This window comes from Emys orbicularis, chromosome 4 (assembly GCF_028017835.1).
Source record: "Emys orbicularis isolate rEmyOrb1 chromosome 4, rEmyOrb1.hap1, whole genome shotgun sequence".
In the NCBI taxonomy this organism is placed as follows: Eukaryota; Metazoa; Chordata; order Testudines; family Emydidae; genus Emys; species Emys orbicularis.
Window position 1 is genome coordinate 58,337,094 of NC_088686.1, and position 26,999 is coordinate 58,364,092.

General features: G+C 40.0%; 1 protein-coding gene across 1 annotated transcript in view; it reads left to right on the top strand.

Annotated features, from left to right (window-relative positions):
- SCG5 (secretogranin V) overlaps window positions 1-26,124 on the top strand; it is a 40,766-nt gene extending 14,642 nt beyond the window's left edge. The window contains exons 3-6 of the mRNA XM_065403778.1: window positions 10,899-11,048; window positions 17,688-17,800; window positions 23,737-23,790; window positions 26,029-26,124. Of these exons, the coding sequence (XP_065259850.1) occupies window positions 10,899-11,048; window positions 17,688-17,800; window positions 23,737-23,790; window positions 26,029-26,124 (413 nt within the window). The remainder of the gene's footprint in view (window positions 1-10,898; window positions 11,049-17,687; window positions 17,801-23,736; window positions 23,791-26,028) is intronic.
- Window positions 26,125-26,999: the final 875 nt, after the last annotated feature.

The window sequence follows — 26,999 nt, forward strand, 5'->3', positions numbered from 1 at the left end:
TTTAGGTGTTTTTTTTGTTTTTGTTCGGCTGCATGCCCTTTCTAGTGTCAGGTAACTAGACATCTCCCTTAGTAACCGTTAACATATTTTTATTGTTACATCTCAAGACAATCTGGTCATTAATGAGAGATTCTTTTAATATTCAATAATTACAGGACAAACTTTCTAATATTAAGTCTGTGACAAACTCTCGTATTGTTTCTCCTTCTATCTGTGTTCTCTTCCTCAACATGCATTTTTCTGAAGTAACATTTTTTCTAGGGACATAATGAGCCTCAACATTTTCATATTTCTGTGAAGCTTTCCTCTCTCTTCCCTACCACCTTCACAGAACACACCTAGGGCTTTTGTGCCTGCCACTGTTAAGAGCAGCGGATTCTTTTGCTCATCCTCCTGGGTATTTGCCCCTGTGGCCTTCATATACAGTTCAAATTGTTGTTTCCAGGCATATTCAGCATTCGCCCTGATTCTCAGGGCTTATGGGGGAGTGATGTGCAGTTGCATGGGCTCTGTAGCAGCCATTTCACTGTTACCTCTCATTGGGTCTTCCAGCACACTGTGCCCTCTCGTGTGCCTGGTGCCATGTAGTATCATACTGATGAGCAGAGTGGTGTTAAGATAAGCCCTTTGTTATGACAGGGAACTATGTACAGCAATGAGGTAACAGACTCCCTACTGCTCTGTGTAGCTGCAGCCTGCTACTGCCCTGTCTTGCACTTCTTTTTCTCTGCCCCCAGCAGGAAGGGTGTCATGGGAAACCAATGACCGCATCAGAGTGTAGTGGAAGTCTGGCATCTCAGGAGGACTTACTCTATAACATAGGTAACACACTGATAAGGTGACCAGATGTCCCAATTTTATAGGGACAGTCCTGATTTTTGGGTCTTTTTCTTATACAGGCTCCTATTACCCACCACCCCCTGTCCCAATTTTTCACATTTGCTGTCTGGTCACCCTACCCACTGAGAATCCCAGTGATGATTGGACCTGGTGATATTCTAAACAAAAAGAGCTCTCGGCCTTGCTTCTAGCTGTTTTCATTGCTTCACACTGAGTTAACAGACATTAAAGGCTTCTGAGTGACACACAGACAGAATGACAATCTTGGAATCTTATTATATAGACTAAGATGTTGCTGTAGCAGACTTTTGAAAGCTGCATTAACATGGTGGAAACAGCAAATTCCACTGGGGTAAATTTGAGCAAAATTTAGAAATCTAACTCAGAGAGCATACATGTATCAGTGAGCAGATGGTGTACTGCATGCTAACTTCTGGTAGAAGCCATATGGATCCTGTATGATAGTGATGGGATAAGTGCAGCGGTAGTATAATAAATCAAAATTCTATGTTACCTTTTAAACTTTCTAGGAAGCCACACGTTCTTTGCAGTCCACCAAGCAGATTTTCTTTGCAGATGTGCTCTGAATCCGTAATAGCATAATAATCCCACATTAAATAAACACTCAGGCATTTTCAGTCTTACCATTAACTCTCCTTGCTACCTTATCTTCTTACGCAGTAGCAGGGTTGTATGCTAAGGAAAAAACTTGAAAGCAAGTGGAAAAAAATAAAGGAAAGTCTTATTTAGCTTTTTTAATAACTATTTTAATTGATTACTGAAGTATTATGCAATGAACGCTCTCTGAACTTGAGGAAATACAGCACGAGGAGAATAATGGTATCCTGTCTGAATTAATGCATAATAATTTAAACGAATTAATCAGGTTTGAACAAAACAACATTATATTATCATTTATCTAAAGCATGACATATGGACATAGGAAACCTCCCCAGCATTTCAAAAAACATTATTGTATGCTTAGTGCTATCCAGAACATAGAGTAAGACATTTTCCCTGTCTACAACCTAAGAGACAATGCAGTCTCCACGGAAATACCTCTGTGTTTTGGTGGTACAGCTGTAAAATTCATGCAAACTCTTAGGATTAAAGATTTTTTAAAATATTGGAGTTCTGGCGTTATGTACAAATGAATCAACGTTTAAGACTAATTATCTTATCACACATAGGAGAGCAGTAAAACCACATTTATGCACATGGGGGCACCAGCAGCTTAGCTGGAGCAGTTTATAGCTTCCCATTCACAGTAATAAGAACAACTGAAGTCTTATTTTAATTTTGAAACAATTGTCTCCTCTTGATTTCTTTTTCATTAGGGAAGCACTCTCCCTCCTATTCTGCCAAATCACATTTACAACAAAATGTTAAGCAATAGATATTTTCTTTTCTGTCCTCTAAAGAATTTTTTGAGTGAATGTAGTACAGATGAGAGGTGCTAAGCCCTATAAGACTGAAGACTTTGATCCACAAAACTGATACAGCACAAGCTGCAGAAGTGAAAGCTTCTCCACTGTCTGACCTGACCACTTTGCAGGGATAAGAACATAGTTATGTTTCCATTGATGACTAAGTCTTTTGCTCTTCCTTCAGAGACTACTGACCTAGGGGTTTTTTGTTTGTTTGGGGGAGGGTGTTGAGGCAAGGGAGGGGGATGTGGATATCTGTCCACTGATCTCAAGCTTAAGACAACCAAACTCATGTCACATAACCCACTGAACAACCCTTTGAGGGTAGAAGCTTTTGTTGAATGCGTGATGGCTCAATATCTAACATACAACATCAATATCTAACATAACATCCTTTAAATTTGTCACGTAGTACCTTGCAGGAAATCTTATCTTCTGAAACAAGTATACAAATAGGCTATGCAGATTAATATTATACATTAATAATTATAGGAAAAAGAATCCTTTACCCTTCAGTAATACCAGATCTCAAAGCACTTTTCCAATATTAATGAATTAATCTTTCCCCACACTGGGAACAGTGGGAAGTACTCTTTGTCAGGGCTGGCTCCAGCATTTCTGCCTCCCCAAGCAAAAAAAAAAAAAAAAAGTCGCGATCAGCGGCGGCAATTGGGGAAAAAAAAAAAAAAAGCTGCGATCGGCGGCGGCAGCAGTTCAGCGGCAGGTCCTTCGCTCCTAGAGGGAGTGAGGGACCTGCCGCCCCCGAATTGCCGCAGGTGCTGCCCCTCTCCCTTGGCTGTCCCAAGCACCTGCTTGTTAAGCTGGTGCCTGGAGCCGGCCCTACTCTTTGTTGTACATTTTGAAGATGGGAAGACTGAGACAGACAGTGCCAGTTTGCCTGACCTGTGCCTTAACCATAAGACTTATTTTTCTCATACATGGACAATATTGCTTTCTTACTAGAAAATGACCAAAAATATTGTTCATGGACAGGTTTGTTAAGACTAATGCAAAAGTGATCTTTGCATTTTCCTCTGATCTGGGCTGTCTGTGTGCTGGTCCTCTGCTGTAACTCAGAGTAGCCTTTAGGTTACATCTGCTGAATATGGCCCCAAAGGTCATGGGAACATGACAGCTGGAGATCAGCTGGATATTATAGCTGTGTCCTCTTTGCTCTAGTGACATTCCCTATGCTAGCAGCTGGGGGAGGTGATGTAGGATTCGGCGACATTATGTCATTGTATTGGGATGGACCTCCCACAGCTAGTTATACTGCTTTAGGGCCACTTTGCACTGTCAACGTGGTGCAAAGAGACCACGTCACAGTTTGGGATTTGGGTTATTGTATCTACTCTTTGTTGAGAGATTTCTGCTGCATATATGACATAAAATTGCAATCATAGTAGGACTGATTTTGTTAAAGCATACATGATGTTTTGTCAGTGTGCTAGGGCTTTGTTCACTTTTTTAAAAAAGCCCAACTTTCTCTGAGACATTGTTCTCTCCTTTCCATTTTATACAAATTTCTGAGGATACAGAGTAAGTGAAGTTATCAATTCAATATGGGTGTGGGATTTAGGATACCAAAGCTTTGGCACAAAAATTGAAAAGGGGGTATTATGTGCTTTTTATCCATAAAAATAGGTACTGGAGTTAACATCTGGATATTATATAGGTCTCACTAAAAATACCTACAATATTTTTTCTCTGTATCTCTTTCCAATTGGGTTGGCCAAGGTAGCCAAGGAATTTGATTGTCTAGTGATGTTACATGTTGTACATGTTTTAACATGGCAGCTATTAAAAGTTAGGAGCCAGATGACACTGAGCGATTCACTGTGGATTATGGGTAGAATGTACATCCCCTTTCTCTTGATATGTGACAAGGCTCATGACACTTGGAAAAATTTGCATTAAAATAAATTATACCTGCATTCATGCATACTGGGGAATAATGAGATCATGGGAAAATAAGGAACTGAGTCCCAGGTATTTAGGCGCCTAACTCCCAGTGGGATGTAACATCACTAGACACTCAAATTCCTTGGCTATCTTGGACAACCCAAGTGGAAAGAGAGACAGAGAAAAATTATAGTAGGACTTCTTAGTGAGACCTATGCAATATCCAAATGTGAACTACAGGGAGAGTTAGATGCCTAAATACCTTTGAGGATCTGGGCGTAATACATTTATTACAGGCAAGACCTGTTCTTGTGGTTTGAGACCTGGAGGAGCAGAGCCAAGAACTACTGATCAGCCATTTCTGCTGATCCTCTTTGGCCTTGGGCAAGTCACGTAAGTGAAAATTTTCAGAAGTGACTCCTAATTTTGTCGTCTTCTCTTTTCAGATGCTCAACTTAAGACAGCCAGGGCCTGATATTCAGAGAACTGCCAGTGCTCATGCTTCTGAAAATCAGGCCTTTATGTCTGAACTAGGCACCCAAAATTAGAAACCATTTAAGAAAATGTGGCCCTTAACCTCTTTGCTTCAATTTTGCCATTTATAAAACGGAGTCAACACTGATTACCTCACAGAATGTGGCAAGAACTGATTAATGAGAATTCATTACTTAATTCAGTCTTCTTCTTAGTGTATGCGCAACATGCCTCAGGTGGCACGTGACCAGGATTCATCATTGAATTTGGTCTGCTGGGTGGATCATTAGCTTCCCCGGCCTGAGCCAGGTACTGATGGAGAGCACGACACGAACACTGAAGTTATTCAGTTAAATCATATTTTGTCTCTAGATAGATAGCACCTTCCATCCAAGGATCTCAAAGTGCTCTACAACCATCAGTGAGTCTATCCTCCCAAAACACTCTGTGAGGTAGGAAAGTATTGTTATTCCTATTTTCAAATGAGGAAACTGCTATAAAGAGGCTAAGTGACTTGCCCAAGATCATGGGAACCTAGAAGACAAAGTGGCAGCTGCTGTTTAACAGCAGGTCATAAACAGAGTGGGGTTTTTGTGTGATAGGATTACATGAACATACCTCTATAGATTCAATACTATCCACAAAATCATTTTAAAAATCTGTCTGGAATGCTTTAGGGGTTAGAAGTAAGTATCTCTGTAGTAGATGATCATGCCTCAAAGTAAAAGGACTTATTTGAATGGGATTTGGCGAACCACTACATAAGTAATGTATCAATTCTTGAAGAGACAGGCAGAAGTAAATGAAATGTAACAAAGGGAGCTGTTGAGGGATCAATGTTCTTTATAGGATGGCTTATCCCTGCTGACGTTGTTGTAATATCGGACTCTCTCATGAGCAAATTAAGCCCTTGGGTGTGCATTGCAGGATTTTATACCTTTTATGTCTGGTTTTCATTCATGTTCATTCTCCCCCCACATTGCTATATTTGTAAGAAATACTAATGATCATTCTATCATATATAAAATCCATTAGTTGGCTGATGTTCCAATTGTATTGCTGATCTCTGTTTCAAAAGGGTAGAAATTGTGTGAAATAGTCACAGTTCTTACTGAATTACATTAGGAAGGTACTGATTTAGAACAGTAGCATTCCATCTTATTTGTGTGTTAAAAGAAGCTTATATCCTCCAGAGGGAAAGAATCTGGTGGGGGTACTATGTAAGTTAAGGGGCACAGATGATGCAGCTGACAGACAGCATCTCTGCCTCAGTTTCTCCGAAATACAAGCAATATCACACAAGCATTTATACTCTTTTGTGGCATGCATTAATTGAAAACAACTACATTTTGTTTATATTATATCCTGTGTAATCCAGCATTTTCTCTCTTTCACTTCTCAAAACATCGTTATCTCAAGGCTAGGTCACGCTGACTCTGCGCTGCTGTTTTCCCACTCGCTTCTGACGTGAGCCCTGCTTCTACAGGTCCCGCGATATTAGGCTAAGACTTAGCATAACAGTTGCTCTGTTTCTAACAAATTAAAATGGCTACACTTAAACCCTCTCTTTCTTTCCTGCTTCCACAAGGGGCACAGATGATGCAGATTAGGCACTACTGTATATTCCAAAATACTAGGGATTAAGGTTGATGTTTCTAACCACACACATCCAGTGCCAGCTTTTGGCATTCAGAAATTTAGGGACACCCAGAGCATGAGGTTTCTTCCCTGACCATCTTGGCTAATAGCCATTGGTTGATCTATCCTCCATTAATGTATCTAATTCTTCTTTGAACCCACTTTACTTTTAGCCTTCACAACATCCCCTGGCCATGAGTTCCACAGGTTGACTGTGCACTGTGTGAAGAAAAACTTCCTTACATTTATTTTAAACCTTCTACCTATTAATTTCACAGGGTGACCCCTGGTTCTTGTGTTATGTGAAGAGGTAAATAACACTTAGTCACTTTCTCCACATCATTCATAATTTTATAGACCTCTATCATATCCCCCTTTAGTCATCTCTTTTCTAAGATGAACATTCCCAGTTCTTTTAATCTCTCCTCATATGAAAGCTGTTCGATACCACTCATCATTTTGAGATGGGGTGACCAGAACTGTACACAGCATTCAAGATGTGGGCATACCATGGCTTTATATAGTGGCATTATGATATTTTTTTGTCTTATCTATCCCTTTCCTAGTGCTTCCTATCATTCTGTTAGCTTTTTTGACTGCTGCTGCACATTGAGCAGATGTTTTCAGGGAAGACTCCTCGCTCTCTTTCCTGAGTGGTAGCAGCTAATTTAGACCCCATCATTTTGCATGTATAGTTGGGATTATGTTTTCCAATGTGCATTACTTTGCATTTATCAATATTTAATTTCATCTGCCATTTTGTTGCCCAGTCACCCAGTTTTGTGAGATCCCTTTATCATTCTTCACAGCCAGCTTTGGACCTAGCTATCTTGAGTAATTTTGTATTGTCTGCAAATTTTACCACCTCACTATTTACCCCTTTTTCCAGATCATTTATGAATATGTTGAACAGCACTGGGCCCGGTATGGATCCTTAAGGGCTCTTTCCACTGTGAAAACTGACAATTTATTCCTACCCTTTGTTTCCTATCTTTTAACTAGCTACGGATTTATGAGAGGACCTTCCCTCTTATCCCAGGAGTGGTTAGTTTGCTTAAGAGCCTTCGATGAGGGACCTTGTCAAAGGCATTCTGAAAGTACAAGTACACTATATATCCACTAGATCACTCTTGTCCTCATTTGTTGTTCCTTCTAAGAGCATGCCTACCAGCACACCAGAGAGAGAAAAACCAGTCAGGCCAGATAAAATCCTCACAGAGAAAAGAGAGTCTAGGAGAGCCACTCCTGATCCTTAAAACAGCTTGCAAGGGGTATATTGAAACCAGTGGGATAGCGACCAAGCCATTTGTCTCAGCTATCGTTATTTATTTATTTATTATGATACACGCAAGATCAGATTCTCTAATGTGGTAGATCCTCTTTGCACCTCTACTTGAACCTAAAACAGTCAGAAATGGCTAGAAAAGAATTTCCCTCGTACAGGAAACTCTTCTCCAGCATAGCTGCCTCCTTCCCTGTCACCTCCCATCCCTAATAAGGTGTGGGAGATTGTGGGGAGGAGGCATGACCGAGCAGACTTCTGACACACCTGATCTTTGACTAACATAAAGTTCCCTAGGGACCTTACATCAGTGTGTAAATTAGAATTGTTCCCCGGTGGCTCTAATTTGCACTGGGGCTGAGAGGCTCAGGACCACGGAGCTGCAGCACCCTGACAATCCCCCTTCTCACTGCATATGTGCAGAGCTTGGATACATTCAAGAATCTGCCCTGCCGTGTTTAAAACCACACACAAAAATTAGAGTGGATAACATGAGTTTGGGAGTGAAGGTTTTAAAGGGCTTTCATGTGGGATCTGGGATTCATCTGGGATATTTACTCACCACTGGTATTCATGATCTTTTTTATTGTTTGTTCTTTCTTTTCTAACACTGGCCAAACCACCTCTTTTTTAAAATAATCCCCTGTATTTGTCTTTAAAAATTCTACATTAATTTTAGGTTTAAGTGCAGATGATGGAAGTCTGCTGCTCACTTGTTTTGTTAAATTGACTCAGCTGAGGGAAGTGTTCCCTGTTTGTAATTGACAGGGGTCATTGCTCCTAAGCATGCAGATTCAGTTGGGTTGTGCTACTGGTAGATGGGCAGCAGCAACTAGAGCAAGATTTAAACAAGACAGGCTAACTGAAATTGTTGCTGCCATGTGGTATCAAGGAGGGCATTCAATATCATAGTGGGGAAATTGCTGCACTTTGTGGTTGTTTTCAGAGCAGGGTCATTATTCTGTCCTCCCTGCAAGTGTGTTGCAATTAGTTCTTTGGGAAAATGGGGTGAAATTGTGTAATTTTTTTTTCTGTTTTCAATCAGTTTAGTTTTTGCTGAAATTTTCTGACCAGCGTTAGCTGCACTGATGGCAGCAGCAGGGAAATAGATTTACTCCCAAAATTGCATTTCTTTTGTAGCAATCCAGGCTGCACACAAACAAATACCAGTCTCAGCAGCTAGCTGCATGTATGCAGTATTTGAAATTGACTTTAAATATAAATATATAGAAACCTCTACCCAGGGCACCTAAAGCAATGCTCTGCTTGCTCATCCTGCAGAAGAAAATGAAATACAAGCAAGCAGATCTGACTTATTCTGACTGTTTAAAGGGCTGTGGTAAAAACCAGTCCACAGAAATTAGAGATGGAAAAGACCTAAACATTCATCTGGTGCATCCCTCTGTTAGTACCAGATTATTCCCTATGGTTTATAGCATATTTTTCTAGCGCTTTGTCCAGTCCAATGAGTCAAACAATGGTGCTTCCACTGCTTCCCTTGGAAGTATAATAGATCTTGCCAATAAGCAGTGGTTTTCTGATATTTAGTCTATTTTCCTTTGTTTTAACTCCTGGTCAGTACCAGGTTCAAGAGAGCAGTCTTATACTATCTTTCCTGGATGATAGTGTATATGTTTATATCACATTACTGTGACTCTGTAGCTCCATTGTATGTAACCATAAAGTGTTTATCAAAATCAACAATATTACTGTGCTCAAATTAATGAAGGTTGTGAATTACTGTACATAAAATATCTGTCTGGTACACTCACAGCACTTCATTTTGACCACTTCAGTCATTGCTGGATATGCTATTTATCATGGTTTAAAAGAAATTAACTTTGCAAACATGAGTAAATCACTCAAGTGTGCAAAAATATGGTATTAGAACAGGTGCAATTATCTGAAAATCTTTTGGAAAGAAGAAAAAAATCCTGACTACTGACACTGAAAGGCAACAATCCTTTATATTAATATTAAAGATTGCATTGTACTCAATCAAGGGAATGTTTGGCAGTACGTTTAAACGTGTTATATATATTTAGCACACTGGAGCCTGCTAAATACCTCTGTTTCCTTTATGGACAGAGCTTCGGTGCCAAAAGGTCTGTACCATGTACAAGTATAGATATGCTTTTATCTGCAAGATTGTCCCATTGTGAACCAAACAGCATACATGGATGTACAAACACACATTGATTATGTGGTTCTGTAGTTGTCTGGCTATACCGAAAGAAGGACAGGAGACATTTGACATAAATTTAATCAGGCCGCAACTTTATTATTAGCTGTCTGGGACTATCCGGCAGATAAAAGTGTACAGTGCAGGTAACCCCATGTTTATTCCATAATTACCTGGGGGGCTTTTACCAGCTCCCCCTCTTTTTCCATCCAGGTCCCGCTAGCAAATCCATTGCTGGGACCTCGCCATCTACTCCTACCCCCTCATAGGTGGGTTAAGGTTGGTTGCCTGCTGTACCAATCATAGGAGTCCCCAACCACCCCCCGTTCACTCCTTTACCGAACACCTCTTTTTAAGTCCCTTTTCCAAGCCATATATCTGGTCGCTGTATACCTTTCCTATGGAGTACCTGCACTGGACATCCACCACAAGGAGGCACCAGCCATTAGCTTGGCTGCCTCAGCCTGCACCGTGCAAAAGGGTGGGTTAAGGCACAGGGCTGCCCCTTTTAAACTCCTCATTCTCAGGGGATGAGACATATTTTCTGTTAACAATTTGGGCTATTACTCACTTTTATTTCTATTACTTTAGGAAAGCACTTAAATTCAGCTTTAAGAATTATTTAGAGGCACAAATATATTTTAGGTTATAGTGTATATAACCAGCTTTACTATAACATCTGAGTTCCTTTCATACAACTGAATTTATGAATTTATCTTCAAACTGTACACACAATGCTATTTCTTTTTTAACTTTGTCTTCTTGGGACAATTCTGTCCTGCAACATGATTACTGTTCACTGTCATGAATGATATCATTTGCAGCTGAAGATTACAGTATGGTAAAAGTTCCACTATTGTCTCTAACATTAAATATTTGTTTCAGTATTTTCCTACCTATCTCTTATGTATTTATAAAAAACGTGGACCAAGGTTTTCAAATATGAATGCCTGAAGTTAGGCTTCCTAATCCATTTTTAGGATCTAACTAAGTGGCCCAATTTTCAAAAGTGCTGAAGAAGTGCTAAAAGTGGGGTTTGGAGCCTGAATGAGGCTCTCTTTTTGAAAACCTGGGCCTGGATTTCTTGGAAAAACTAAAGCAAAATCTTACTTTTAACCTTGTAATATTATGTGCATAAATCTGTCTTCATTAGGTGGTGCTCATGAAGGTCTTCAGCACTTGGGTCCTTATGGCAATATCCCAAATATTGTGGCTGAGTTGACAGGAGATAATATACCAAAGGATTTCAGTGAAGATCAAGGCTATCCTGACCCTCCAAATCCCTGCCCTATTGGAAAAACAGGTTATTCTATTCTATTCTATTCTATATAGGTTCTTTATACCATGCTCGTCATCATAGTATCTGAGCACTTTCCAACTCCTTACAGTAGTGAGAAGTGTGGTGCATGGGGTCACAATGCCATTCAAATTTGGCCCAGCCAACCCTCCGTCATGACAGGCAGGTGTAGGTGTGTTTACAGGTACCATCAAGGCAGAGGTGTAGTGGTACTGCAAGTTAAGGGGGCCTTCAGGACAGAAGTGCAGGGGGCCTTGGGGCAGGGGTGTGTGAGGTGCAGGTGAGTGGTCAACTGGGGGTTGTGCAGGATCTAAACTCTTACTTTGTAATTGGTTTGATATTAAGTAGGCAGCAGAATCCGTCACCCTCCAATAAGAGCTGGATTACCCCACCCCCATTCCTTCAATCCCCAAGGAAGGGTGGGGGTGATGAGCCCCTGCACCTTAAAGCTGGCCCCATCTCAGAGACCCTTGGAGGCCCTGTGGGGGAGTTGCAATGATGGGGCTCCCCTGTCCCAGAGCTGCACCCTGCGGGAGTTACAAACCCCAGCTTCCACCTGGTGCCACTCGCTTGGGCTCCCCTGAGCCCATCCCTGGCGCAGCCAGGCAACCATGGAAGGCAAAGTCATCAGGGTTGCGCAGGTGCCACTGCTGCTCCGAGGGCTTGGCCTGCACCACCTGGCAGAGGTGGAACTGCACCTGGGCGAAGTGTGAGACTAGCGCCAGGAGGGCCAAGCCCAGGTGGTGGTACTCGATGTGGAGCCGGGGCAACAAGCAGGGCAAGCCCTCTGGGGAGCCTTGTCCCTACCTGCAAGTATCTCCATCCCCCTCTTTGTCCACCTCTGCCACTGCCTCCAACAGGTCATGACAGAGAGACAGCGGGGCCAAATCACGTTTGTTCTCTCAGCCTCTCCACTGTGGGGGAAGTATAAGTAAGGCTAAGATTTTGTCACAAATATTTTTAGTAAAAGTCATGGACAGGTCATGAGGAATAATAAAAAATTCACGGAAGCCCGTGACCTGTCTGACTTTTACTAAAAATATCCATGATATAATGAAGAACCTGGGGAGCTGCGGGTAGGCTGGAAGCTCCAGGGTTCCCCTCCGCTGGTGGCTCCAAACTCCGGGCGCTCCCCCTGCTGCTCGTGGCAGCTGGGAACTGCGGGAGACCCCGCTGCTGCCCATGGCCGGGCTGGCTGAAGTCACAGAGGTCTTTGGAAGTCACAGAATCTGTGACTTCTATGACCTCCGTGACTAAATCGCAGCCTTAAGTATAAGCAGAGGAATGTTTTTGTTTTGGAGTTTGTTTGCCCACACACAGACTCACAAACATGCACACTGCTTGATGTTAGAGAAAGCAAGGTCTGCACTTACCATAGGTGGTAGTGAGGTAGTGATAGTTCTTAGTTTCTGGGGATGTTCGTTCCACAGTCTTGGGCTGGCTCCCAAGAAAGCTCTGTTTCCTGCATGAGCTTTACCCTCATTGTAGAAAATTCCATTGTGCCAGAAAAGCAAAGTGGTCTTCATCCTAGAGCTTTAGCTGATCCTTTCAGATACCCTGGGCACAATTCATGTGAGTTTGTAGTTTACTAAGGGACAGATTCAGCTGTGGTGCGCGCACAGGGTTCCAGCACTGAAATCAGTGACTAAAATCTGGTTGTTTGCAATGGGAGCTGAATGGGCTGTAACGGGAGTGAGTACTATATCATTTAAACCATATTTTAAATTTCTGAACTTAGATGTACTTTCATAATTGAGAAAAGTTTTCTGTGTAGTATTTAGTAATGGTATTTGGATGAGATACAGTAACACAATTATCCTTAATCTTTTAACTAAATGTTCTGACTAGCTGTAGAGCTGTTCAGAAAAGAAAAAATATTTTTCATAAAAATATTTGCAATTTTTTCCCCATTTTTTGTCAAAATTCTGAAAATTTCCAAACAGCCCTAATGATAACTTTATATGAAATGTATGAAGAGCTCCCGATTGCTGCTATGTCGAGAGAGGCAAAAAGTATGGTGACTGCTTCTCTTTGAAATAGTATCTTACATTCATATTCAGTTCAATGAACATTTTGTCCGACGGGTGTAGATTATATTTTTCCCCACTGCAGGCAAATTTTGTCTTCTGTATATTTACCCCTCAGATCTTCTGCTAGTGGTTAGAAGAGCAAGATTAAAATTGGGACTTCAATGGAATGATGTTTAAAAGACTCCCTTCTATTCTTTTTCTTAGCTAAATAACCATGATTTTGCATAAGATGATGCATCCAAATATGAGAATTGAGAACATTCCTGGAAAAGTGCTGCTGACTCTGAAATGTTCTTTCATGGATACATTCTGAGTGGAGATTATATCTACTAGTATCTCAGTAGGATGGTTTTCAGAGCCTTAAGTGGAAACTCAAGTCTGTGTCCAAGTGGTGACTGTTAAAACTATATTAAGCAAAGAAATTACTAGAGAACTTCCTCATTGAGGTTTGTGGATTTGTTTAGTGGAAAACAAATCTTTCCAAGTTATTGTTTATACAGTAACGCTGGTATCCATCAGTGCTGGATTAAGGCAATCTGGGGCCCTGAGACAGGGCCACCACAGCCCTGCTACAGCCCCATCCCCGGCTTGAGGTGATAGTGTTGGGTCACCCACGCACAGCCCTCTACTCGGGAATGGTTGAGGAGCAGTACCCTACACAGCTCAGGTGTGGGGTGGTGGCAGAGGGCAAGTTACAAATGATTTCTGTGCTTGGGTGGGAGTTAGGATGAGGGGCACAGTGGTAGTTCAGGAGGGTTTCTCGCAAGGAGGTGAGGAATAGCAGCGGTGGCTGGGGCCCCCTTTCTCTCTGGGCTTATCCCTAACACTGAGCACATCTACATTGCATTATAAAACCCATGTCAGCATGTCTCTGAGCCTGGCTCTACAGACTCAGCTTCACACTATGGTGCTAAAAGCAGCAGTGTCAGTGTTCAGGCTCAGGCTGGAGCTTAGGCTCTGAAACCCAGGGAAGGGAATGGGCTTCAGAGCCTTAGCTCCAATGCAAACCCAGAGTGTCTGCACTGCTGTTTTTAGCACTGTAGTATGAACCCTGCAATCCCAGTCCATAGATCCGGGCTCTGAGACTTGCTCCCGTGGGTTTTAAAAAACTGTGTAGACGTGCTCACTGATGCCTGCAACAACAGTGGGCTGGGGAGGAGGGAAGTAGGCTGTAGGCTCCAGCAATAGGTTGGAGGTCCCTTCCCCTCCAGGCAGTGGTAATAGTCTCCATTCCTGTTGGCCCATCTAAAGAGCTGCAGTGATGGCAAGAACAGTAGTCAGGAGGGAGGCAGAAGGCAAGTCCCATCTTGACAAAAAAATCAAAGCAGTTGTCTAGAGCCTTGTCCCTCCCCAGACCCCCCCGAAGAACCGGAAGTGGCAGTGGTGGGCTGCCCTCTTACCAAAGGTACTTACCAAAGCTGGAGACCTCTACTATGAGTAGTAGGAGTTAGGACTCTTGCCCCTGCTAGGTCAGGGCTTCTTCATTCCTCCAGTGGAGCATACAGTCTTATGCTCCTCACAGACTCTGGCCTCTGCACGATAGCATCACTGTGATATCATCAAGCAAAGACATTATTCCTGAACCAGGAGCCCTAGCACCTATTGTGCCTAAAGATTAATCTTACCTTTGTCCATAATTATTATATTGTTGCTCCTTTTCCCAATAGCAGCCAAGTGGTAGCAGATGTCCAGGGCATGGCAGGTTGGCTATCCATTAGAGAAGAAATCAGTGATTGCAGAGTCTGAGTATATACTAAGTGGAACTTCTTTTTTATATATATATGGTGTGTGTGTGTGTGTGTGTGTGTGTGTGTGTGTGTGTGTGTGTGTGTGTGTGTGTGTGTGTGTGTGTGTGTGTGTGTGTGTGTGTGTACACACACACACACACACACACACACACACACACACCCCAGTCCTAGAACAGAAGAGGTCAAACATCATGCAGGGAAATCCCTTCTTGCAGGAATCTCAGTCCAACATCAGAGCCCGGTTCTCAGGGAGCTACTGTCTTTATGAATTGATGCTAATCCGAGACTAAAGCAGACAGTAAATTACTCTAGCTATTTGCACAGCTTCCTCCATGCAGAAATTGTCTCTAAACAGAACTTTGCATAGCCCAGAACCTAACAACACTGCTTGTCTTCCCAAGACTGAACACAAGAAAAAGAATTTGGAAAACTCTGCAACAGCACTACCTGGTGACATCTATCATAAGTGTTTTACAGTATGTGCCATATTGGACTTTTCCTGCACAGCCCAAGTGAGGAGTGTTTGCATTAATGGGTGCTGCTGCATGGCCGAGTCTAGTTTACTCTTAATAGGCCAGAATGGGGATTGAGTAGCTGAGCATTTCATTAGTAAGATGTAGACTGAACATATGTCTCTTTAGACTCTTGAGAGTAAGGGAGCAGAAGCACAATCTGCTTGAGACTTATCACAGTAAGCAGGATGGTGCCTTGTGCTTAAACTTAATTGCACCACATGTAGCCTCTGCTCAGACCTCTACTGAAGCACAGCAATCTTATGCTGCCTGCTGCATCCCACACCAGGATTTGCAAGTTCATAGTTATAACGTCATGATGAACTTTTGCAGCAGTTCTTTACAAAAATGAGTGAGTTTTTCAAACAATGGACAATACACACACACAGACATAAAAATAAAAGAATAGTTCAGGGCCTGATTCTGATCTCTTACTGAGGTAACTCAGAAACTCCCTGGAAATCAGTGAGCCAGTTAAGATCAGTATCAGACCTTCAGTGTTTTACAACAAGGATTTTGAAACAATTGATTTTTTTCTTAATTTAAAAAAATGAAATTATGAATAATTTTATTTATATTCAACGAGAGTGTACCACTTTAAGAGAATTACTTTCTCTCATTTCCTGCTGGATTCTAGGCTAAAGATTTATTTATTAGGAGTGATATTCTGGCCCCAGTGAAGTCAACAGGAGTTTTGCCATTAATATCAATAGAGCCAGGATTTCACCTCAGAGAGACAGCATAGATGTCTATTCCAGTCATGCTTCCTATTGGCTCTTTGTCTCTGTAGACCTGTAATGTATGTAAGCGGCTTTGGTGTCTTTGTACTTGGCAGGGCTGCTATTCTGAAATGACCCTTCTTGAGGCATGGAAGACAAGTTAACAAAAATCTTCATTAATTGTGTCCTCTCATCTCAAAAGTTATTGGTTCTGCACCAATGTTATTAGCTTTTTTATTTGCCAATTCAACTACTGCTAGTTTACCTCTTTATCTAGTGCCATAAACAGGTCATAAGCACCTAGGTCAATAGATAACAGAAATGCCTTTTCAAATCTCTGAACAAGTGGCAGAAGAAGCTCCATGCACTGTCCTTCATCTGGGTCATTATGTTTCAACACAGTTGTATTCGAGAAGGATTGTGTTGGATCATAAAAGGTTTCAAGGCCTTCCTCAAGTCCGTTTCTGTCTCTACTGCTAGTTTTTGTCTTAGAAGTTGTTTGAAAATAGCACTTATGCGTCTGTAATACTGAGGGCCGTCCTCCTCTCTTGGGGAGGAGCTGTCATCAAGGAGCTAGTCTAGGATTCTAGAGCTCTGCCACAGACTTCATGTGTGACCTTGGGCAAGTCATTTAGTGTCTCTGTGGCTCAGTTCCCTGTATTATTAGGGGACAACAGCTCTTCCCTTCCTCAAAGAGGTGTTTTGAGGATACATAAATTACAGATTGTGAAGTGCTCAGCTACTTTGATGATGGGTGCCATTTAAGTATCTAAAATAGAGATATCATAACAGCTGTAGGTGGAAAATGGCCCCTACAAAGTCCAGTTGTTCTCTTGTGATGACACCAAGTTCAAACAGCAATACAACCTGCTGACAAACCTATCAGACAGGTTTTCTGAATATCAATCCTGCTGATGTTCTGAGATGCAGCTTCAGGAATTGTCCATTGTATCTCAAATGAAGTTGCTGGACACGTCAAACTGTTAATTGAACTGCAGAATTGCCTTTGCTATGCAAACTTCAGCCTCAAACTGCATTGAAATAGGGGATAAGTGCCATGTTAAAGATCTGCAGTTCCCCTGAACAGAGTGGCTAACCAGAAATGTAGCTCCATTCAGGTAGCTGCTTATTAAAGCAGATTCTACCTGGGCTAACATAGGCATTCTGCCATGGGCTTCCCAAACAGAATTGTTGAAATCTCTTCACCAAAACCAGTTTGACTCTAGAGAAAGTTCCTGTGGTAGTTGATAAACTGCACAGGCATCTCTTTAACACTGGGGATTTTTTTAAGAGTTGGGAGAGCGCAGTGTTCTGTCTAAACAAAATTAGTCTGTGCCCTTGATTGGGAGTGATGGAGTGTGGTGGTGGGCGGTGGAAAGAGGAGTGGAATTGGAAAAGAAATATTTAACTTTCAAGCTTCCAATGGGTTGAATTTAAAAAGATTTTTACAAAAATTAAAAATACCCTGACTGAGTCCTTCCAGAGAAAAGCTGTGTAGCATTTCCAGTATCCCAGGTTTTTTTTAAAGTTTGTATTGCATAACTGAATTTAAGAAATGTTGCAACTAAATATGAGTTGCTCATAGTGCACTTTGCAAGTTGGTAAGCAGTTAATGCTTTCTAATTGCTTTTTGCAGCTGACGATGGGTGTCTAGAAAACACACCAGACACAGCAGAGTTCAGTAGAGAATACCAGCTGCACCAACACCTTTTTGATCCAGAACACGACTATCCCAGCTTCGGCAAGTGGGTAAGTAAACTATTCTTATTTTTTATTATGACTGCTGGGTCTGCTAAATGGTACCACACAACTGTAAGGAGAAAGCTATGGGTTCCTTTTGCCTGAAAAAAAGAATCATTTGAAAGGAAACTTCTTAAAGAGATTGTATCTACACCTATTTAAAAGAAATCAACGTCAAATGAATGGCAAAGAAAAAGTGAAAAATATATTACTGATCAAAAGGCAATGAAAATTACAGAAAATAGAAGCCTCTAGCTTATCACCTGTCCTAAAGCATCATGATTATGAACCTGATAAATCCAATGACCCACTAGTACTTGTAGAACAAATCAAGAAATCTCATACATAGTTGTAACTCTTTTAGTTTAGCTAAACTTATGCTAAACCAGCTTTCCATATGCAGATATTGATAAACGGACGTGCTTGGCAGCGCCTTCTCTTGCTGTAATCACGAGACAATGATACATCATTTAGGACCAGCCCAGTTTAAGATTTATAGCCTTAATTACTTCACTTATATGATTCCTAAAATTCTAGACGGAGTCAAGCCAAAAATCCAAATATTGGAAACTCTTATTGCAGTCTAAATAATTAGCATCAAAGGTTGTAATATTAAAAACACCAGATGGTGAACTCAGTTTACTATTTATGCCAGATAACATTGTTAGTTTTCTTATTATTCATAAGCAATTTATTTTCATAATGCCACTTTGAAGACTATAAAAACACGTCTGCAAGTTTTTGGACTATAACAATATGTCAGAACCAGGGTACATCATACTAGGTTGTCATTAATGATATACGCTTAACAAATTGTGGGAAATCATTAGTTAATATTGTAAGATACCTTATCTTGAGCTTTGTTGGGTTATTTTTTTAGTTTTCCATCAGTTACTACTAGTTCAGGAAGAAACTTCCCACATATGGATTAAAACAAATTGTTTGCTCCCCAACCAAAATTATATGAGGCAGCAGCAAAGCCAAGTCCAGATCTTTTTTAATTAGAGATGAAACAGCTGCTAATATCCATGGTCAAATGTTCTGTTGAGATCCAGGATAGTTGCCCCAATTGCTTCCTCATCATACATTGCTATAGATTAAAAAGATAAAGAAATGCAGCGAATGCTGCTGTTGTAAGTGGATTTTACTCTGGGAGAATTATAGCTGAAGGGCAGTCTAAAAATTATCTAAGTGAGATTTTAAAAATAAGAGCCATGTGATGAAGTGGTACAGGCCGTTCGGTTTTAGGTCACTGTTTGGAAACTGGCTTAGATATGAAGTGAGTGACCAAAACTAGCTGTTCATAGCCTGTGAGTTGTCCGGTACACAACTGTGTACACCCACATCCTTTGACTCCCCCCCCCAATATTACCATAGCTGCCTTGGCATGCTTGACATGCATTGGCAGTCTCAGTAGAGGGGCCAAGGACGGTATAGACATAAGGGGTAAAATATTGTATTATTCTAAACCAGATTTCCCCAAATGGTCTATGTTACAGGAGGTTGTAGATTCCTGTAACTAAGAATCACTGCACCCCAATACCCATAGAGTCAGGGTATCCTCTATATCAGCACAAAACCTGGCCCACTGTCAAGGGCACGTTAGGGCAAGGACCACTGCCTAACCCAAGCCCCTTTTTTGATCTTGGCACCACTGGGTCAGTGAACTACACTGTTTGTGCTCCCTTTGTCAGCTCCCAGAGCAGACAGACAGCATGTGTTCCTCTAATATTAATAATCAAAGCCAAATGATAGTTGCAGGTTAAATAATGTTGATTTGTGTATGAAAGAGAGGGAAGAAATAGATTTTGAACAATAAAATAATTTACTTGAGTGCTTGTGTAGTTGTATATCACTCGTGTGTGTGAGAGAGACACTGTTACTTCAAGTCTGAAAACATAATTTATAAAAGTTAAATAATGGTAGAAATAACCTCATATGGCAGAGTCCACAAGTCCATGTTTGTGCCAAATCTATATAGTTCAGTTATTTAATGGGGATACTAATATGTAAACAATGATAAACTTATCTGTTCATGTATAAGCATCTGTGTCAATTCATATTTTTTTGTCTGAAATGGAAACATCCATAGATTGGCTTGTTCACTTCCAACTCTTATAAATAGTGATCTTTATGCTTCAGAGGGGAAGGGCTCCTAAAAGTATGATGAATTAATTTTTCTTGCCATGGAGAAAATGCTTTCTTTTTCCTTTCCAGCCATAGACCTGAGGCTGGTGAGACAACTGAGATCACATGAGTCTGGTGGCTCCTGCATGTAACTACTGGTTCTCCGATCACCTAGATTCTGGCCAGAGAATGTTTTCTCTTTTTCCTTTTTCTTCCTTTCTGGTCAGACCTTCTTTTGCAATAGGGAAGTATTTTCCGTCTGGATTCGGCTTCTCTCTACCCTATAGCTTATCTCTTAAACTGGTGGCATCGATCTAGAGAGGTGCATTAGCTGTTGCTGGCTTCCAGAAAAACTTCCACTGAGACGATTTAGTCTTTCACATAGGAATATTTCTTAGACTGGCTGACACCAGAAGTTTTAAACATGCTCATGCTGTAGGAGGCAAGGAAAAAGAAGAGGCAATAGAGTTCAGTCAGGCTATCTGACTCATAATGATACATATGGAGAATTAAAAGACAATGACATTTTTGAATAACATTTGTTTGTACTAAATAACACGAATTTCCACCTCATCTTGAGGCTAGAAACAGTGCTGGTTTAGTTTATCAGTTAGAGTGGGTGGACCAGAGCCAGTTTAAAAAAAAAAAATGGAGAGCAGGAATGTAAGTGCACCAGAAGACAGAGACCTCAGTATGAAAGAAATTGCCATCCCTGATCCTTAGATCTTGTTGAAAGCCTGTAGCTAGCACTTTATAGATTTCTGTTTGTACTGACTTTTATTATGTTTACATAATATCGAAAGATGGTGGGAAGCAGAACAGTATAATATGATAGCTTAATCTCATCCTGTTGGAGCTGGAGTCTCCAAGTGTTGAAATGAGCAAAGGTGTAATTTTTGGACATCTCAGAAAGATCAGCTTTTTGCTTTTAAAACTTGACCTTGGGTGGTGACTTTGTAACCCACACACCTCCTGGGTGTGGTGTTCTGTCCCATCTAGTGGCACCAAGACCACTTAGAGAGAGTGTTAAATGAGTCTGCTCTACAGCCCTAGCTAACAGCCAGTTGGCTTTCACCTCATGTGGTAGAGGCTCATGCACTAAGTTCCAGAGGTCCCCGGTTCAATCCTGCCCGCCGACAACCAGGGTCTGTCGCGTTACACCTTTGTCTCCCAGAAAGATGTCTCTCCCACTCATCAGAGATGGTTCTATGTAAGCAAGTGAGGGTGAGGATCTTTTAATGAATGGGGGAAGGATATCTGTTCATATTTTTATGGTAGCCCTGTCAGGCTAGTATAGCTGAAAGCAATTGCTGTTCAACAAGGGCAAGTGGCATGAAATGTTACAAAAGAGCTGTAATTCACAGCTGAGTTAGAAGGAGGGATTGTCATCAATTTTGACACTGCTCAGAAGAATAGAACCGTTGAGCAAAACATAGGGATGGTGTGATTGCAGTACTCCCTGCCATCTGGCTTTTCATCAGTGGATTGTCCATCTAAAGAACAAGGAGTTTGATCATTTTTCAGCCTGATTTTTGAAGGCATTTGGATGTTTTAAAATAGATTTTTAGAAATGTATGTACACAGTTATATGTGCATTTCTATAGTAATTGTGCATGCTAACTGCCTGTTATCAAATAACTGACTTACAGCAATTGTAATAATCAGGAGCACCAATTATGTGGACACATTTTTGCCCAAGCACATTTCTAAACGTTGGGGCAGCAATAATGATTATTAGGAAGGGTTACATCAAGGGTTGTTGACCCTTTTTAATGCTGGACAATAACAGATTATTCAGTTCAATGTGGTATAGTTTTTATTTGGTACTGTACATAAAACTTCAGACACGAAGACTATGTGACCTGGAGATTCTGAATTGAATGATAAAAAGTATTCCTCAAGGTAGTAAGTGTACTGCATTGCTATTGCATTTTTCCTTTAAGTAAGTTCTGCTAAATGGTCATGTAAATCCAAAGCATGGAGGTGGGCAACCTCATTTGCTTGAAATTATCACCAATGAGATCTAAGGAGAGATTCCACCCCCCATGCACCCATCTATGACATTAGCCAGGTTGGTTACAAACATCATAATTTGAGTACTTAGGCCCAAATTCAGACCTTAATGCCCAGACTGAATAACTGGGCTGGATGCTAGGGAAATGCACAGGGAGAAGGGGAAGGAAATCATCCACCCACCAGGTTGTATGAGCTGTATGCTGCTCTGAGGCCCAAACACATACGCCCCTTCACAGGCACATATTTTCAGATTTGCTGTTACTACATGAACCCAATCTTAGATCATGCTCCATAACCCTATCTGCTCTGTGCTACATATTATACTTAAATGGAAGTTATGGTCTTAAATCATTTCCAAACAGACTAAACAAAATATGATCTTGTTGAACAGGAACAGTTCAATTGTGAGGAATTTTCCTGTCTGATACGAGTGTTAGCTTTAGTAGCCATGCACTTTTTTCTATAACAGAAACTGCCCCCCCCCTTAATGAAAAGTATAAGGTCAAACAGTGTATGAAGATAAACTGCAAATGATGTGCTGGTTCCTACAGGGAATAATTTACACATCTGCCTTTTTAAAAATGTTAAATTGAAGTTTTCCCCAAGTGAGTTTGCATAAATGATTGTAGCCAAGAATGTCTCTCTTTGGCCAATTTCCTCTGTTCCTTTGCCTTTCTGGCACAGCCCAGATGAAATAGTTGAGGTTGGGCAAGAGATATGCCTTGTGAATTTGGGTTTAATGAACATGAAATGTACAAAACAGACAGTTTTGGCAGATGTCATTGTAGCTCGCTAAAATGTTTGTTTTTCTCATATCAAGGCTGCACAGAGGGTAGAAATGTTTTGTGAATTTGTCTCATCTTCTATTTATATGATCAATGTTAGGTCAGTTGTTTATAACAGAATTAATGGCATTGTTTATATAGTGTTTGCCTTTAAAAATGTAATTCTTCTCTCACTGGATTTTCAGGTTGCTTTTTTTTTTTTTTTTTCTTCTTTTTTCTAAAGTATAATCAGAATTGAAACAAAATCTGTTGAGCATGTGTTTGATATTCCAGACCTTATTTGAGTTCACTACTTGTATGAAATATAGCAATATGTGGAAACACTTATACAAACTGTGGTCACAAAGTCATATTTTTTTCCTCATCATAACTTTCCTTTCTGCCAAGACATTTTTTGGCAGATTTTAAAAGGTTCACTCTATTAAAAATGTTATAGACCAAATGGTTTTTAGAAACTTTATTGGGGGCACTATTTAAACAAAGGAAGGATTGGGCACTGAAAGAATTTCAGCAGAACTTCTTTGCATAGAGAATAGTAAATATGTGGAATAAAATACTCACAGAAACAGTATGAGTGACTAAGATAACGATTTTTTTAAAGGAATTTGGAAAGCATATATAAAGAAAAATATTGAACAGGTACAATTACCATTTCAAAAAAAAGGAAGAGAGCTACAACAGACTGGTATCCCAGCTTCCTTGTATTTTTTAATTAATAATTTCCCTGCTCACTGAGGCCCTGAACACACACAAAAATTAGTTCAGTATAACCTCTCAGACTATCTAATATGCCTGTGTTTATAATTGTTGATGACACTGACTATCCCTGAAGAATAGCAAAATGTAGTATTAATAGCTGCAGTAATCCAAATGTTTCCTTGTGGTTTATCTTTCCAATAACATGACATTCTGATCTAAACTAGTTTCTGAAATGTTCATATGCTAATATTTAAATAATATAGTCTTGCTTTAAAAGAAGAGTAACCAAATTTGATCCATATTTATATTTTTTTGTAGAATAAGAATTTACTCTTTGAGAAGATAAAGAGTGGACCAAAAAGAAGAAAAAGGGTAATTGTCAGAACACAACTTGTTTTCATTTTAATATCTTGTCTCTGTGTAGAGCTGATGAAGATTAAAAAGGAAAAATCATATTGCTGAAATGAAGTATTGGACTAATACATCTGTATTATAACTTAGAATACTACTTCAAGTCAGGACATTGCTGTGATAAACTACAGTGCCTGGTTCCATAAAAGTCCACTAAGCCTAAATTTTATTATTCTATCACAGCCAGCTGCATTGCATTCAAAAGATGTATTCAAGTGAAAAGCTTTCACGTAAAATCTAAGAATTATATTAACTGGCTTTTTAAATAGGTTTTATTTTGCATAGGAAATGATTTTGAATAACATGGATAATTTCTCCTTCAAACTGACAGGTATGTGTAAAATCCACTGCCAATGCTAGATCCCTATAGAAAAGAATTCTGCCCTCAGATGCCTATGTCAACATGCCGTAAGGGTGTAAATCACAGCAGATTTTGTCCCTATAATGGGTGTAGTTCCATTAATTTCAGTGAAGTTACTACTGATTTACCCCAGGTGTGAGAGGAGAATTAGGAACATTATTCTGCATCCAGCTGTGTCACGAACACAACTGAATGAGTTCTTCTCCTGATGACTTAACACACAGTCCAGTGATCACACAGAATTTTTGCACCCTCCATCTCGCTAACCCCTGACTTCTCTCACTGCTCCTGTCCCTTCCTCTGTCTCAGAATAGGTATTTATTATTCAACTTTGTTGCTGCTGCATTTCTCTGTAAGAAGAAAATGGGACTTTGAAATTTAAAGTGTATTTCCACATTGAAAAGTGACCTTGTAAAATACAGCATCAGGGGTTCCATATTTATTAGAAAATGAGTAGTTTTTATTTGGAATAATTGAAGCAGAAAGTAAAAAAAAAATTCTAACTTCCTACCCTGCAATCTCAACCAGGAAGTCGGAAGTCAAGTTGAGTTCTTTCTGATTCACACATCACCAACAATAAACATTCTGCAATCAGAATTTAGTAATCAATTCTGATGATTACTAGAATATCCTCCTCCCTATCCACCAGAAGAATATCCACCGCCCTCTCCTAAACTTGTGTTGGTTTTGCAGTGCTAACAGGGAGAAAAAGCATCAATGGATTCTAAGTCAGTAAAGTAAGCAGATGTGCCTCTGGGAGCAGATACATGGCGTAGTTTTACATAGTAGAACTGCACTTTAAGATAAGATTAGTGAAATGTGCACATCAAAAAGAAAGAAAGATGTTCTCTGTTTGCATGCTGCCTGACTTAACAGGGAATGTAATGCTTATCCTCATATGAGAGGAAGGGTGGCTCAGTGGCTAGGACACGAGCCTGGAATTTGGCAGACAAGGATTCAATTTTCTACTCTGCTACAGCCTTCCTATGTGACCTTAGGCAAGTCACTTAGTCTTTCTATGCCTCAATTTCCCAGCTATAAAATGGGGATAATAGTTCCAGTGCCCTGTCAGTCCCCCTTTTCCACTGATGAGAAGCGAATCAAGACATTAGCATTTTATTTAGATGATACTAAAGTTTCTAGTCAATCCTCTCATTTATTTCTCCACCTTGAAGGATTGCAGAATAGGTACATTCCTTTTAGTGGAATAGATTATTTTTTGCATTAAAGCTTATTTAGGGAAAAAATTGATTTATAAATATTAAAATCTTTCCCTGGGAGCTATTTGTTCTTCATGCACTGAGAAGAAAAATTAACAACCAGAGAATGAGTTTTAATCAATTCTTTCTAAATAAACTTTGTATGAACATTCCCCTCAAAGATTTGTAAAGCTGCATGATGGAACTATATTATAACCTACTTTTACTAAACATTACAAATTAAGACCCTAATCACATAAACACTGTGTGCATGTGAGTAATCCGTTGAGTTTTTGATTTATTTTCCTGTTCGGATAAAACACATAGTATATTACTGATCTGGTAGAAGCTTAGAGTTCTTATTTTCCATATAGTGGAACTAGGCTATGCTGGACTGGAATCACTAAAGCAGTGACAAATACACTAGAGTAATCACATGGAGGGCACAAACATTCCAAGAGTAATGATATTGGCATGTCTGCTTGACTGACAGATCATTGGGAAGACAACCTATCAGTTTACATTTGACACTCAGAGCAGTAAAAATTGTTTTATATGTCCATTATTGCTGGTTACCCTAGGGATATGTTCTCATTCCTAATCAGTATCTTTTTAATTAAAAAAATTTTTTCCCCCCAGAGTATGAACCCATATCTGCAAGGACAGAGACTGGATAACGTTGTAGCAAAGAAGTCTGTTCCTCATTTTTCAGATGAAGACAAGGGCACTGAATAAGCACAATAAAAATGAATGATGAAAACTCATGCCACCCTCCTGTAGATCATAATATTGCTTACATATAATCAGCTATTAAAATCCTTGCAATGGCAGCATGTTTATTATTTATATAATTGTGGATGAAAAACAGATGTATTTATAACATTGTTCTCCTGGATAATGAAAATATGATTCTGCTTTCTGTTAAATTATGGTAATAGGACCTTTTAGTTGTTTTTGTTTTCATCATGGAGTGAGTTTAAAAAATATTAGTCATTTTAGTAACTAATGTGAGTTAAATAGCATTAAACAGCAACTTGTAAAACAGAAGATATAAAATATTGCCCCGTTTAATTCCACTGTTTGTTTATTATATTTTCCCATGTTTGACACATGAAAATTATAGTTTTATTTTTTTTGTTCACAGATACTGTGATTTAACAAACTAAAGTAATGATAAATGTTGTTTTACCCAGATACTTTCAGCTTTTGGTCTATTTTAATAAATATTCAAGCAATCTACAGTGTTTACAGAGTGACATTTTCCACAGTATTTGGAGGATAATCTGCCTTACTTATTGCTGTGCTAACTAGAAAACTGTGGTTTGAATCTACATACTGAAGTATTTTTCCTGATCAGTTTTTATCATTTCACTATCTCATCCTTCCCAGATACTCACACTCACCTTGGCTACCTGCTGGTACTTCTCTAGTTTGCAGACTATGAAATCCAATGTTTTTTTCCCCCCTGAGTGGCTACTGCATTTGTACATTTAAAAAGCGGCCCAATTCATACTCCTATGGAATGCCATGACTGAGGAAAATAACATTTGTGTATGATAAAGATCTCAGGTCAGATGTAGCTTATTTGTAAGTGGGAGGCTCTCCATTGT